Below are 11,984 nucleotides of genomic sequence, written 5' to 3' on the forward strand. Positions count from 1 at the left end.
CTTGACAGTATTTTTAGTTTTAAAATGGGATTTTGAAATTAGAATCAAGACCAACCCTGTCCCCGTAATCCTTAACTTCTAACCGCACAGTTTTTATAATTTCCAGCATTTAGCAAAACTGACTAGATTTTTCCTACACAAGTAGTTTGTTTTGATCCTTAAATTATTTCAACTCTGTTCTGATGTTACAGCTTCATTCCTCAAGTTTCGACTTTGTTCTGCAAAATTAAAGAGAATTTCTTGTAATATTTTTTTTTCCTCGGTGTGACCCTGATACTCCTTGTAAAGTGTGTGTGTGTGTGTGTGTGTGTTCTGCTTGCCTGCCCTTGTTCTGCTCCCTTGTAAGTGCAGAAGTACTAGAATAGCATTAGATAATAGATAATTCATGCCTGCCAGGAGTGCCAGAACACGCGAGTGGAAGTTGGGGAAAACGAGTGCAAAAAGCATGCCACTATCTGTGTGTTTGTCAAAATACTGGTTTACCTGCTCGTTACACTGAAGTCACTAGTTAACCTTAAACTCACAATAAGCTAACAGGGTGGGGCTTTGTGTGTAAACGCCCAAAAACACTTGAACAGCACACTGAATGTGGCCTCCAACTGGGCTGTGAGTGTGGTGATTAAAATGAAACATGACGTGCTGAGATAGGCTGTGGATGCACATCTGTGAGTGTGTGTGTGTCTGTGTGTGTGTGTATGTGGAAGTGCCTTTTTTTAAAATCCTTTTTTGGAAGTTGTGAATCCACTCACGCATGTCCTGAGCGAAGAGCAGCAGCACTCCGAATGAAATAATCATAAAGTGTTTAGTAGATTTCTGAATTATGAATTCTAGCATTAACCCATTGTGAACATTGCACTTTGATGTATAGGATTGTGTACTTGGCATGTAGCATCATAACATGTTGGTGCATTTTAACTCAAAGGGAGGTTTCTTTGAATGTGTTTGATAATAAAGGAAATGGTTTTTGTCTGTTAGTGTTGCTGTATTTGAAAACTGAGCCTCCTAATGATGAGCTCATATAGCCAAATGGATTGTATCAATGTGTTGTATTTATATTATAAATAAACCTAAACTAGCATTCAAGCCTCTCATCGATTTTATCCTTTCCTTTGCTGTTTTCTCCCACTCAATAAACTTCCTGATGTGTTCAGTAAATTGCTGCCATGTAACCCTTTCATAGTTCTTTTTCCACTATTTCTCCAAATGTCGTTAACACCAAATTGTGCGCCCACCATCTGAAAGTTGCAGCAGAAATTGAGTTTTTGGTGAGTCTGTGGCTTCAGTTTCCTCTTCTTAGTTGACGGGAGTGGTACCCGGTTTCCCCTTTAGCTGCAAGGTTCAACCGGTTTTGCTTTCAGAGAATCTCTTCTGCATACTTTGGTTGCAGTGAGTGGCTATTTCAGATACTGTTGGCTTCCATTTTCCTCTGACATCACCAAGACATTTTTGGCCAGAAACTGCCGCTCACTGGACATTTTCTCTTTTCAAATCTTTCTTTGTAAATTTTAAAGACGGTTGTGCAGGAGAGCAGATGGGCAGTTTTAGGCTTTGTTCAAAGTCCCTTAAATCACATTTCTCCCCTATTCTGATGTTTAGCTTGAACTTCAGGAGGATTGTTTTGAATGTGTTCGAATGCTTAAATGCACTGGGCTAATAAAAGGGCCAGTGGGTGTATGTGCATCAGTAAATGAACACTCTTTAATTTTTAATCTCAGACGATACTCACAAAAAATTTATTTAATTCTCCTCTAAAATATTGAGCTTTCTGTTCCAGTGATGGATATTCCTGTTAAACATAGCCAAAGTTTCACATAATGAGATCACTTTATGTGCAGTGAGCCAAAAGCTTCACAGGTTAAACTGTCTGGTCTCGAAATGATGTCACATATCCTTATTGTAGTGATCTCAGCACATAGCTGAGCACTGCAGTCCCGTCCTGTGAGAGGCAACCAATCAGAACAAAGTTGGTTCAAACAGGGGGAGGAGCCAAAGCAGCTGCAGCAAAGAAGAGTTTAAAACAAATAAGGATATTAAAAATAAATAAATAATACAAAAAAAATATGTAAAAAGTAAATATTGAAACTTTACTGTTTTACATTTCAAATCTTTATTTAAACTGTATTAAGCACAACAAATGTAATGTATAACGAATTAAAACATAAACCTGTTAAAACCGCATGATGCCAAATAATTAAAAGGCTCTGAGCACAAGCAGTGCTGTGGTGGTCATCCTGTCACGGTCAGGTCAAATAAATTCAGAGCACCTAGAATCTCTTTGGTCTGGAACATTTTTGGCAAACTGAGAAAGCAGCAAAAAGCGCCAGCTGGACCACAGAAAACGCCGGACCATGTAAAAATTTAGCGTCTTGTCGATGTGCAGTTCAGCCCTTTGACCCGGGTTTGAGGGTGCTGAAAGGCTTGGAGTTCCGAAGCGAGCCAGAAATCTCCTGCAAGAAGCCGGTGAGGTGCAGATCCTTCTCAGACTTCCTTCCGTCAAAGATGACGACAAGCGTAAAGTGCGGCTCCGGCCGCGTCAGGTAGTATGTGCTCTGGACCTTGTCATCATAGAAGTGCACCACTTTGTCCAGAGTGTTGAGTTCAGCGGCGCGGTCTCCCATCATCATGATGACGTTGGGCCAGTGTGTGAGCGGCCGCTCTCCCGATGGCAGTGACACCACAGCGGGGAACTGCTCCACGCCCTTCGGTGCTTCCCGGTACGAGTGTGGGTGGTGGTAGCCGTGACCCTGGAAGCTTTCCGAGCCGCGGTTGTCAAACACAAGCGACACATTGCTGGCATCGTGTTTGCGTATGAAGGTGGAGATCTTGCCGTAGTAGTCCGGGGTGGTGCGGGCCGTCTGCGCCCTCATGTCAGCCGGTACCGTCTGCTTGCTCAGAACTTCGTGAAAGTAGAAGCTGAACTTGGCGAGCAGTGTCGCTTGGAAGCGCTGCAGCCACACATAGAGGTGCGGAGGCTGCACTGCCTTCTGGGACTGACCTCCGAACAGGTGCTTGCGAGTCTCCTTCTGCCGCTGGAACAGCTGACCCCAGGTGAGGAGCTTGGAGTTGGCACCGTGCAGGCTGAGCAGGGCGGGCAGGAAGTGCCACTCGGACAACTGGGCTTGGCAGCGCAGCAGCTGTGTCACTACGTCCACCTCCATCTGGAAGCCCTCCTCCACCCGGCCCACAATGGGATGGTGAAACCTGGAAGAGCAAAAAAGAAAGAGAAGGAGGTGAGGAAGTAAAGAAGGAACCAATCCATCAGTCAGTCATTATTCCTCCTGTTGGGTCTGACATTATTCATCTTTTCCAGGCCTGAAACAAACACACACTGAGGCTCCAGTGAAACAATCACTTCTGAACAGTGCTGACAGACCTGCAAAGGCAAAATGTGAAGAAGTTTTGAGGGTGCCAAAATAAAATCTCTCTGAGGAGACAGAATCCTTTATTTTCTCTTCTGGCCTAATTTGCAGAAACCTCAAAGCAGCTGAGACAAACGTCTCCCCCAGATCTGCTGACAAGGCAGAGAGAGAGAGCAAGCACGTTACAGTTTCTCGCCGGTTCATGGCTGGCTGACCCGTTGACGTGTGGCGCGTCACGCCGCATTCCGCTGCAGCTCCGTCAACAGCTCACTCGCTTTCTGTTCCTGCTGTGGCTGCAGCACGCCACTTTGCTGACACGTCTCTGGGGAAAACACCAGATTCCTGAGCTCAAAGTTTCCCTTCAACAACCTCAATATGTCACTCTCTCCCTTTCTCTCTCGCTCTTTGTTTTTTTACACTTGGGTCCAGAAGCTTTTGAATAATGACACAATTTTTGCCAGTGTGCACCACCACAGCAGGTTTTAAATTAAACTATGAAGAAATTATTTAAGTGCTGACTTCCAGCTTTAATTCTAGGACTTTAATTTAAATACTGCATTACCTGTTTAGGAATTACAGACATTTCTATGCACAGTCACCTGGTCTGTGTCAAAATTGTGTCGTTGTCCAAATACTTAACCGTACATGTTTGGGGTTTTTTTAATCTCGCTTTTTTATAATCAACATCAAAGGACCAAACTACCTGGGTCTGGAAGTCTTAGTTGCTACAACTATGTTAGTTGTAGTAGTTTCGAACTGTTCCATTTAACTCTTACATTGCAAAATTAAAAGATTTTCTTCAGTAAAAGTAATCTGTAATCAGATACACACTTGGAGCTGTATTTCTGGAGGACGACCTCGAGCACTGTGACCAGCTCCTCAGAGTTGACATTCTTCTGGCTGCCCAGTGAGTGCATTTTCTCGTACAGGTCAGCCATCTCCATGCGGGCCTGGATGAAGTGGCAGAGCTGCTCTGAAAGGTGCGATAACAGGTCCTCCAGGTAGGAGGCGGAAGAGGAGGAGTTCAACTGGCCGTGGCGCCCCATCATCACCACCTTCCTGAGTTCGTTGTACAGCGAGGTGTAGATGGTGCGGATGGAGTCCTTCCGGCTGAAGAAGGACTGGCCACCTGCAGAGAGAGGGGTGTGTGTCAAGCTACAGAAACACTTAGGTGCTGCAGCGCCACCTGGTGGTGGAAATTAAATTTGGAGTTTTAAATGTTTAATTGAGTACAAAGAATGGACAATAAGAAATCATTGCTTACTTATAATGAAGATGAAAACATAGTAAGTCTCAGCTCAGACTGGATTAAAATTCTGACTGAAGCAGCGATAAAAACAGTTGGAGCTGTTGTGAACAAACGTTCTGCAAGGTGTGATGCAGGACATCCATCGAGGACATAAAACAAATTATAAAACCTAAAACTCTGCATGCACAGCACTACATTTAAAAGCTGTTTATTAGGAGCAAAAAAAAAAAAAAAGATAAATACTTAGAAATGTTTATGTTCACAGCAGGAAAAAGGAGTAAAAACCCTGAAATCACCATTATGGACTGAACCCAGATTTCCCAAAACATTCCCATATTTGACGTTTTAAAGAAGGTGTCATTCTGAAGGAGACCACTCGCATGAAATATTTCACCACAGGTTAAAGGTGAATGCTCAGAACAGACTTGTAGTGATTGCAGTGACCCTTTGCTCTAAGGGGAACCACACAATTCCAACATTCCTTCCACAGCATGAGCGCCACAGGCCATTTTATTATCATGAACTGACATTCATATTTGCAATTGTTCTCCTAAATTTGCTATCATTTCTTACAAATAGATTTTTTCTCCTAGACTTTCGTTTACTTATAAACATGCTCCATTGTCCTGAATTTTTTTCTTACAAATATGCCATTTTCACCTGAAACTTTTTCCCCTCATAGATTTGCGCGTTTTTTAAAAAATCATTTTAATTTCATTTAATGTCAATGAAATCAATTACACATCGACGAATTATTCTACCTTAGTACATGCACAGACCCCATATATACTCCATTTTATCTGCTTTAATCCACCACACCCTCCGTGTTATGGTGGTAGTTATACAGGGGACCACAGCAGCAGAGAAAGCTACCTATTTTCTGTCCCAGGAACGTCATGTTGTGGTACACCTTCTCCGCCGCGGCCAGGTGAGCCAGAGCGGCCAGCAGCGCGCTCCAGATGCTCCCGCTGCTCCTGCTGCCGTCCTTCTCCCGCTCCACGTAGTCCTTTGCTCGGTCGAAGGAAAACATGCCGAGCTGGGCGAAGAAGCTCTCCAGGATGGCCCGCTCCCGGGGAACGGGCCGCAGCTCCTCCACCTCCATGGTTCGCAGATACCCCCGAGCTAACTGTTAGCAACGGGAAGTGTGTGTAAGAAAAAACACCAACTGATAAATAGTGTGGTTAAAAGGCTAATTTTACATACTGATCCCAGGAAACCCATTAAATATAAACGTGAAACAAAGAAATTAAAACACGTCTATTTAAAGCTAACAGGCCAAGTGCAAGACGCCATATTGACTACGCCGGATGTAAACACTACGGAAAGCCGCGGACGTCAATTCATGAAGAACCTCCTAAATTGGGGGCGATAGAGGAGGGGGTCTTTTATTCAGCGGCGGATCTAGAGAAATTTTCTTAGGGTGGCATGAGCGTGGCAAAGAAATCAAATGGGGTGGCAAAATCAAAGCCTTTTTTTTTTTCAAACACACATGTAGGTGGTTACATATGGTTAAACTAATTTAAATGCAGTAAGTATACACGTTTTTCATATAAATATAGTCTATAACTTAATTATTATCTGTAGCCCACATAATTACACACTTTAGTTACATAAAACATGTGAGTTTTGATGTTATGTACTGTATAGCCTGTATAATAAATAAATATGTAGCCCAATAAGTATAAAATCCAGAAAGCTACACAACATTGGGCGGTTCATTTACAAACACAAGTCTAACTTAAGTTTCACTGTTTTTTGTTAGAAAACAATCACACTGTTGGATGCTTTAAATTACACAAATTGTCAGAAATCTGCACTGTCATGAACAAAATTTTAAACCTAATTTTCATGATTTGTTGGATTAACCCACTGAGGTCTGAAATACAGCCGGCCATTTTTGACTCCTTTTGAGTTTACGTTTGTATTTCACCCTCAGATTGTTTCATTTTATTTTTTTCCCCTTGCCTCGTTTGGTATCTTTTCAGCTCAACTGAATTTAGTTGTTTTTCACTGGCATTAGTATTACTGATCTGAAATCACACAAAGAACTTAAAATCCTAGTTGTATTTTTTTACTGTAAAAAAACCCACAGACATGCTGAGTAAATTTTTACAACTTGAAATGCAAATATAATATAATTGTACATTTTGTAAACTATTTAACTATTTATCTAAAAATGCAGCCAATACACCTGCTGTTTTTTCATTTTGTGTAAGAATTTAAAAATATTACTAAAACTAAAATGAGAGAACAATCAGGTGTCGCACTAAGATGCCCCACAAATGATGTGTGCCAGTAAAAAAAAAAGTTTCTCCACCAAAAGACAGAACAGCACAGGGATAAACCTGCAGGCCCAACACTTGGCAGGCCTGACAATAGGAGGTGTATCACTCCGCTGGTTTTCTACTTAGTGACAGTGTTTACATTGCAAATGTGCCTTTGTGACATTCATTAGTGCCCTCACTGACACACAAAACAAAACGACTACACAACAGAACAACTACACAAGACAACACAACACACTAAGAATCCACTCCACACTAAACTTCACAAATCTCCCACATCTAAGCTCTCTCTCTCTCCCTTGCTCTGTCTCGCTGCCGTTACCGTCACTCCTAAAACTTTTCCCTCTTCCTAAACAATCAAATCCCACGTGTTGACTTATTTTTTTTAATTGGTCGACATGGTGCATTTTTCCACCAAAAAGAAATAGGGTTTTTTTTCTCTTTCTTTACTGTTTTCGTGCTGTCCTTAGAAAACGCTTAAAACACGCACACACAAAAACGTGACGACAGTATTTAGTAAAGAGCGTGGCTTATATATATTATCATAACTCTGGATTTACTGGCCTGTAATTAAAATTTAAAAACTTTAAAGTCTGAACTTTCAATGTGGGCTGAAATAGAGAGTCAGCGTGGCTGCAGCTTGTTGCTATGTCAGCTTACATCAGTCATGTGATTTGGAGGTGCAGCGTGTCTGTGGACCACAGAGGGTTAATAACACTCACCTTCATTCCATTTCCAGAGTGTAACAACCAACCACCTGTTTAAAATCCGAAATTCCCATGGTGTTGTTCAAAATATGCTCTGGCACAATTAAAAGCATGGCTTGCTACTGAAAACAAGAAAAAAGCTGTCCTGCTATGGGCTGAACCATTTGTTAATGGTGCAGGGGAGGAACACTATCCAATATATTCAGTTTTAGCATTTATATTCATTGTTGACTGTAACTACGCTCAAACTGGTAATGCTATCTTATTTGAATAAACAACACTGTCATATGCAAAACTGGGGTGGCACTTGGGGTGGCAAGGGATCATTTTAGGGTGGCACTTGCCACCCCATGCCACCCTTCTAGATCCACCCCTGCTTTTATTGTTAATTTATTTTCACTGTCTTTAATTTGTTATAAAAATCCAGATTTTTTAAACTCAAATTTCCAAGAAAAAAAGGTCAAATTTACAAAAGTAAACTGACAAATTATTATGAGTTATTAATCCCAGGAGTTCAAATATATAAATTAATATGTAAATTAAATACAACATAACTTTAAGAAGTGAAGTTATATTGTTCTTTGACTTAAAAAAATATTTTCGCCAATATTTTTCCCAGTTTTCCTACACGTTACTATTTTTCATCATGTATCCCCTCTAAGTAACAACAGGAATGAACCAAATCCCAGGTTTAGACTTATTTTTCACTTTTATTATTGAAAGCATATTAAAGTTATCTTTTGTGGGGCTGAAACTGTGGAAAACCTCCCAATACTTTATCTACAGTTAATGTTTTTGACACAGTTATTTAACAGAACTGTTTTGTGCTTTTTTGTACTAAATAACACTCTGAATATGTTTTATATTAATTGGTTTTTGTTTTTGTTTCATATATATTGCTGTTATATGTCCTCATTCTTGTTGGCTTTTAACCGGGCCCTGAAATATGTTGCAAGGACTAAAAATAAATGTAAAATTGATGTTGCTGTCAGGGGTGTTGGTGAAGATATATAACCTTAATATCACTTAAGCCAGGGGTGTCCAACTCCAGGCCTCAAGGGCAGATGTCCTGCAGGTTTTAGTTGTGTTCTTGATCCAACACAGCTGATTTCAATGGCTAAATTACCTCCTCAGCATGTCTTGAAGTTCTTCACAGGCCTGGTAATGAACTAATCATTTGATTCAGGTGTGTTGACACAGGGTGATATCTAAAACCTGCAGGACACTGGCCCTTGAGGCTTGGAGCGGGACACCCCTGACTAAATCTAAGCACCAATCAAAGGGGATGAAGTTCCTGTAGTTCCTCTAGTGGCCACTTGATGCTGCTTCAAACAGTGAGTCAGTTGCCATAGACTCCAATGTTAACGTGTCCAACTTCCCAGCAGACATAAATATGGTTACAGCCTGATGCAAGAAACAACTTAGGCCTGTCCTAATAGGGTCACTTCCAGTACCAAAAAAGCGGCTTGGCAGTGACTAATCCCATCTTTTATATACAGTCTATGGTTTAAAGTTTGGCTTGCCCATTGATTTCCCTCAGGATTCATTTGCTCCAAGAGTCTTTGGGGATTCATATGTGCTCAAATTGTGGTCATAAATATTTTGTACTTGTAAATCAAATGCATATTTGTGTACTGAGTTTTGTAACCTTGTAAACCAAAATATTTGAAAAATGTTATGTTTCTGCATCTATGTGTTAGTTGAAAGCCACATGCAGCCAGGGAACCCGAGCACAGAGTTTTACATGTAGTTTTTTGCTTTATATCTGTAACCAGACCTTAACAAAAATAATTGTAACTTGTGTAAATACTTTTACAAACACAAATCTTTTTTTACACACCCAGAAATTCTCATCTGTAGATGCACAAGCATAACATTTTCACATATTTTGGTTTACAAGGTTACAAAACTCAAATACTCACAAATATACATTTGATTTACAAGTACAAAATATTTATGACCACAATTTGAGCCCATAGGATTCACTAAGCTCCAACATCATGTCATGGTGTTGAAGTCCCTTTCAACAACTACACTTCCCATGAGTCTTGGAAATACAGAATATTATAAGGTCTTTCTCTCTAATTCTCTCTTAAGGCTCTCTCTCTCTCCAGGGGTGGATCTAGCCCCCCTCTTAAAAAGTTACTGCTGCTTCAGTTTCGCACAAACCACATCTCCTCTGATCCTCCTCCGCTCGTCGCTGCTCGGTAGGTGGCATAATCTCTCTTTCCTTCAATAGCTCTCCCCTAGTGTGTGTGTGTTCATAGTTTGATCTCAGTTAATATTTTTGACTGATAGACATTTATGGTGTGTATTCAAAATAAACTACTGATATTAAATCACCACTATGACTGTGTGTGGGTTTAATATTGGAGCATAAGACCAGGCTACAAGAAATTTGAGCTGTAAATTATCCGCAGGTTTGTGCACCTGTGTGAATCAGTGGGAGGAAGATATAATTAAACAAATTCTTGTTTTGAGTATTTAGTCTATTGTAATTTGTTAAAAACATTAAATCATTTTGCTTTATAGTTTTGGATATACACTCTACGGCCACTTTATTAGGTAGACTTTTTCAACTCTTTGGTAACACAAACACAAACATTTATTCAGCCAATCCTGTGGCAGTAACTCGATGCATTTAGATGTGGTCAAGATGACCTGCAGACATTCAGGCTGAATATCAGAATGAGAAAAAACATTATTTTAACTGGGTTGAACGTGGCGTGGTTGTTGGTACCAGATGGGCTGGTCTGAGTATTTCACAAGCTGCTAATCTGGTGGGATTTTCTAACACAACCATGTCTGGGATTTACAGAGGACAGTCCAAAAAAGAGGAAAATATGAAGTAAACTGCAGCTCTGTGGGAGAAAAAGCAACAGTAACTCAAATAACCACTTGTTATAACTAAGGTATGCAGAAGAGCATTGCAAACTCAAACTTTGCACACAGGCTAAAGCAGCAGAAGACCACATTGGGTGCCACTCTTGCCATCTAAAAATAGAAAAGAAAACAAAGGCTACAATTCACACAGCCTCACCAAAACTATGCAATACAAGACTAAAAAATGTTTTGTGGTCTGATGAGTCTCAATTTCTGCTGCTGGCTGAAACTTAAGTAATTATAACAACAACAAAACAAAACAAAAAAAGAGTAATTATAATATACTTTTTTAAAATCCCAAGATTGGTATTTTTTGATACAGAACTTTAACATTATTTAAACGCATTTAAACACACGGGGGGGGGGGGGGGGGAGCTTAAATAAGTAAAAAGATATGAAATTATGTCATATATACTGTTTGATAACAATATTGTAATTAAGTAAAATCAAAATAAATAGAATACAGTAAAAAGGCACACATTTAAATGAAAATATTAAGTAACAAAATCACACGTAATCAAGTAAAAGCAGAAACTTTTTTTTAAGTTTTTAATGCTGGAAAGAAAAAAACTAGTTACTAGTAAAAAGAAGATGGAACAGTTATTCTACATCACTGCTGTGGTGATGCTGTCCCTCTCAGAAATGAGCATAATTGGCACATCTTTTGGTCCTTTCCAGAAAAACCAGGCTGCATCATAAATGGTTTATGGGGTTTTATAAAAATCGAGGTGTTTTTATGATGAGACACAATCTGTTCTAACCCTGGTATTAAAAGTGTGTAATGTGTACAAACTGCTCCACATTCATTACACAGAAAAGCTTTTAAAATGCTGGCAGATACAGAATCACTTTTATTAGCCTGTACAAATGCAGTGGAACAGAAATACATCTGATCTCAACAATGTGGTAGTTAAAGCTGAGCTGAGCTTCACAGTCAACTATAATTAGACTTTAATTTATGTGCAAATACCTGTGACACAATGAATATCCCCTGAGCCTCAGACTGACTTTCCATTCGTAGTGGTAAATAGTAAATCACCCCACATAAACCAAAATAAGGACAGAAGAGTTGAAGGTAAACTGACCTTTCTTTTCAGCTGTACCTCAGCTGTACCTACGTTCATCATCTGAAAACCATGATCAACAATGTGGAAAGATTTAAGCCTTTCAATCAGTTTGAGTTGGGAAGATTTCACAGAATATTAAGGCCATGTCAGAGGATTACCAGAGTGGGTAGGATTCATCCTCTAGCAACCACGAATCGTCACACAATAAAATGATAATTCGCACAGTAACTGCAGAGGTATTTGAAGGGAAAATGATCAAACCGGTGGATAGATACTTCTTGTTATTTGAAGCTTGTGAAATCTCCAACTGTATTCTCAATAGGACATAATTGATTTGACTTAAGTGTGTCAATCTTTGATTTTTCATCAGACACCCGATAAAAAAAATTCTGCTGTGATGCAAGACAAGAACAGAGGTCTCTCTGTGCTCTGCT

General features: G+C 40.0%; 1 protein-coding gene across 1 annotated transcript; it reads right to left on the reverse strand.

The window, feature by feature from the left end:
* Positions 1-1,727: 1,727 nt before the first annotated feature.
* kics2 (KICSTOR subunit 2) lies at positions 1,728-5,921 on the reverse strand. The gene is made up of 3 exons (XM_080886075.1): positions 5,482-5,921; positions 4,191-4,488; positions 1,728-3,201 (listed from the first exon to the last, which is right to left on the reverse strand). Exons 1-3 carry the CDS (start codon positions 5,708-5,710, stop codon positions 2,382-2,384), a joined length of 1,347 nt encoding a protein of 448 aa, XP_080742201.1. The 5' UTR covers positions 5,711-5,921; the 3' UTR covers positions 1,728-2,381.
* Between the last annotated feature and the right edge of the window lie 6,063 nt (positions 5,922-11,984).

Source organism: Rhamphochromis sp. 'chilingali' (genome assembly GCF_963969265.1).
Source record: "Rhamphochromis sp. 'chilingali' genome assembly, chromosome: 7".
In the NCBI taxonomy this organism is placed as follows: Eukaryota; Metazoa; Chordata; class Actinopteri; order Cichliformes; family Cichlidae; genus Rhamphochromis; species Rhamphochromis sp. 'chilingali'.

Excerpts from the sequence above, each read along its gene's own strand:
- kics2 (XM_080886075.1), bottom strand. The coding sequence starts at position 5,710 with ATGGAGGTGGAGGAGCTGCGGCCCGTTCCCCGGGAGCGGGCCATCCTG. Across the intron at positions 4,489-5,481 it reads GTTCCTGGGACAGAAAATAG|GTGGCCAGTCCTTCTTCAGC; the intron begins GTAGCTTTCTCT and ends CTCTCTCTGCAG. Across the intron at positions 3,202-4,190 it reads CTCCAGAAATACAGCTCCAA|GTTTCACCATCCCATTGTGG; the intron begins GTGTGTATCTGA and ends TTGCTCTTCCAG.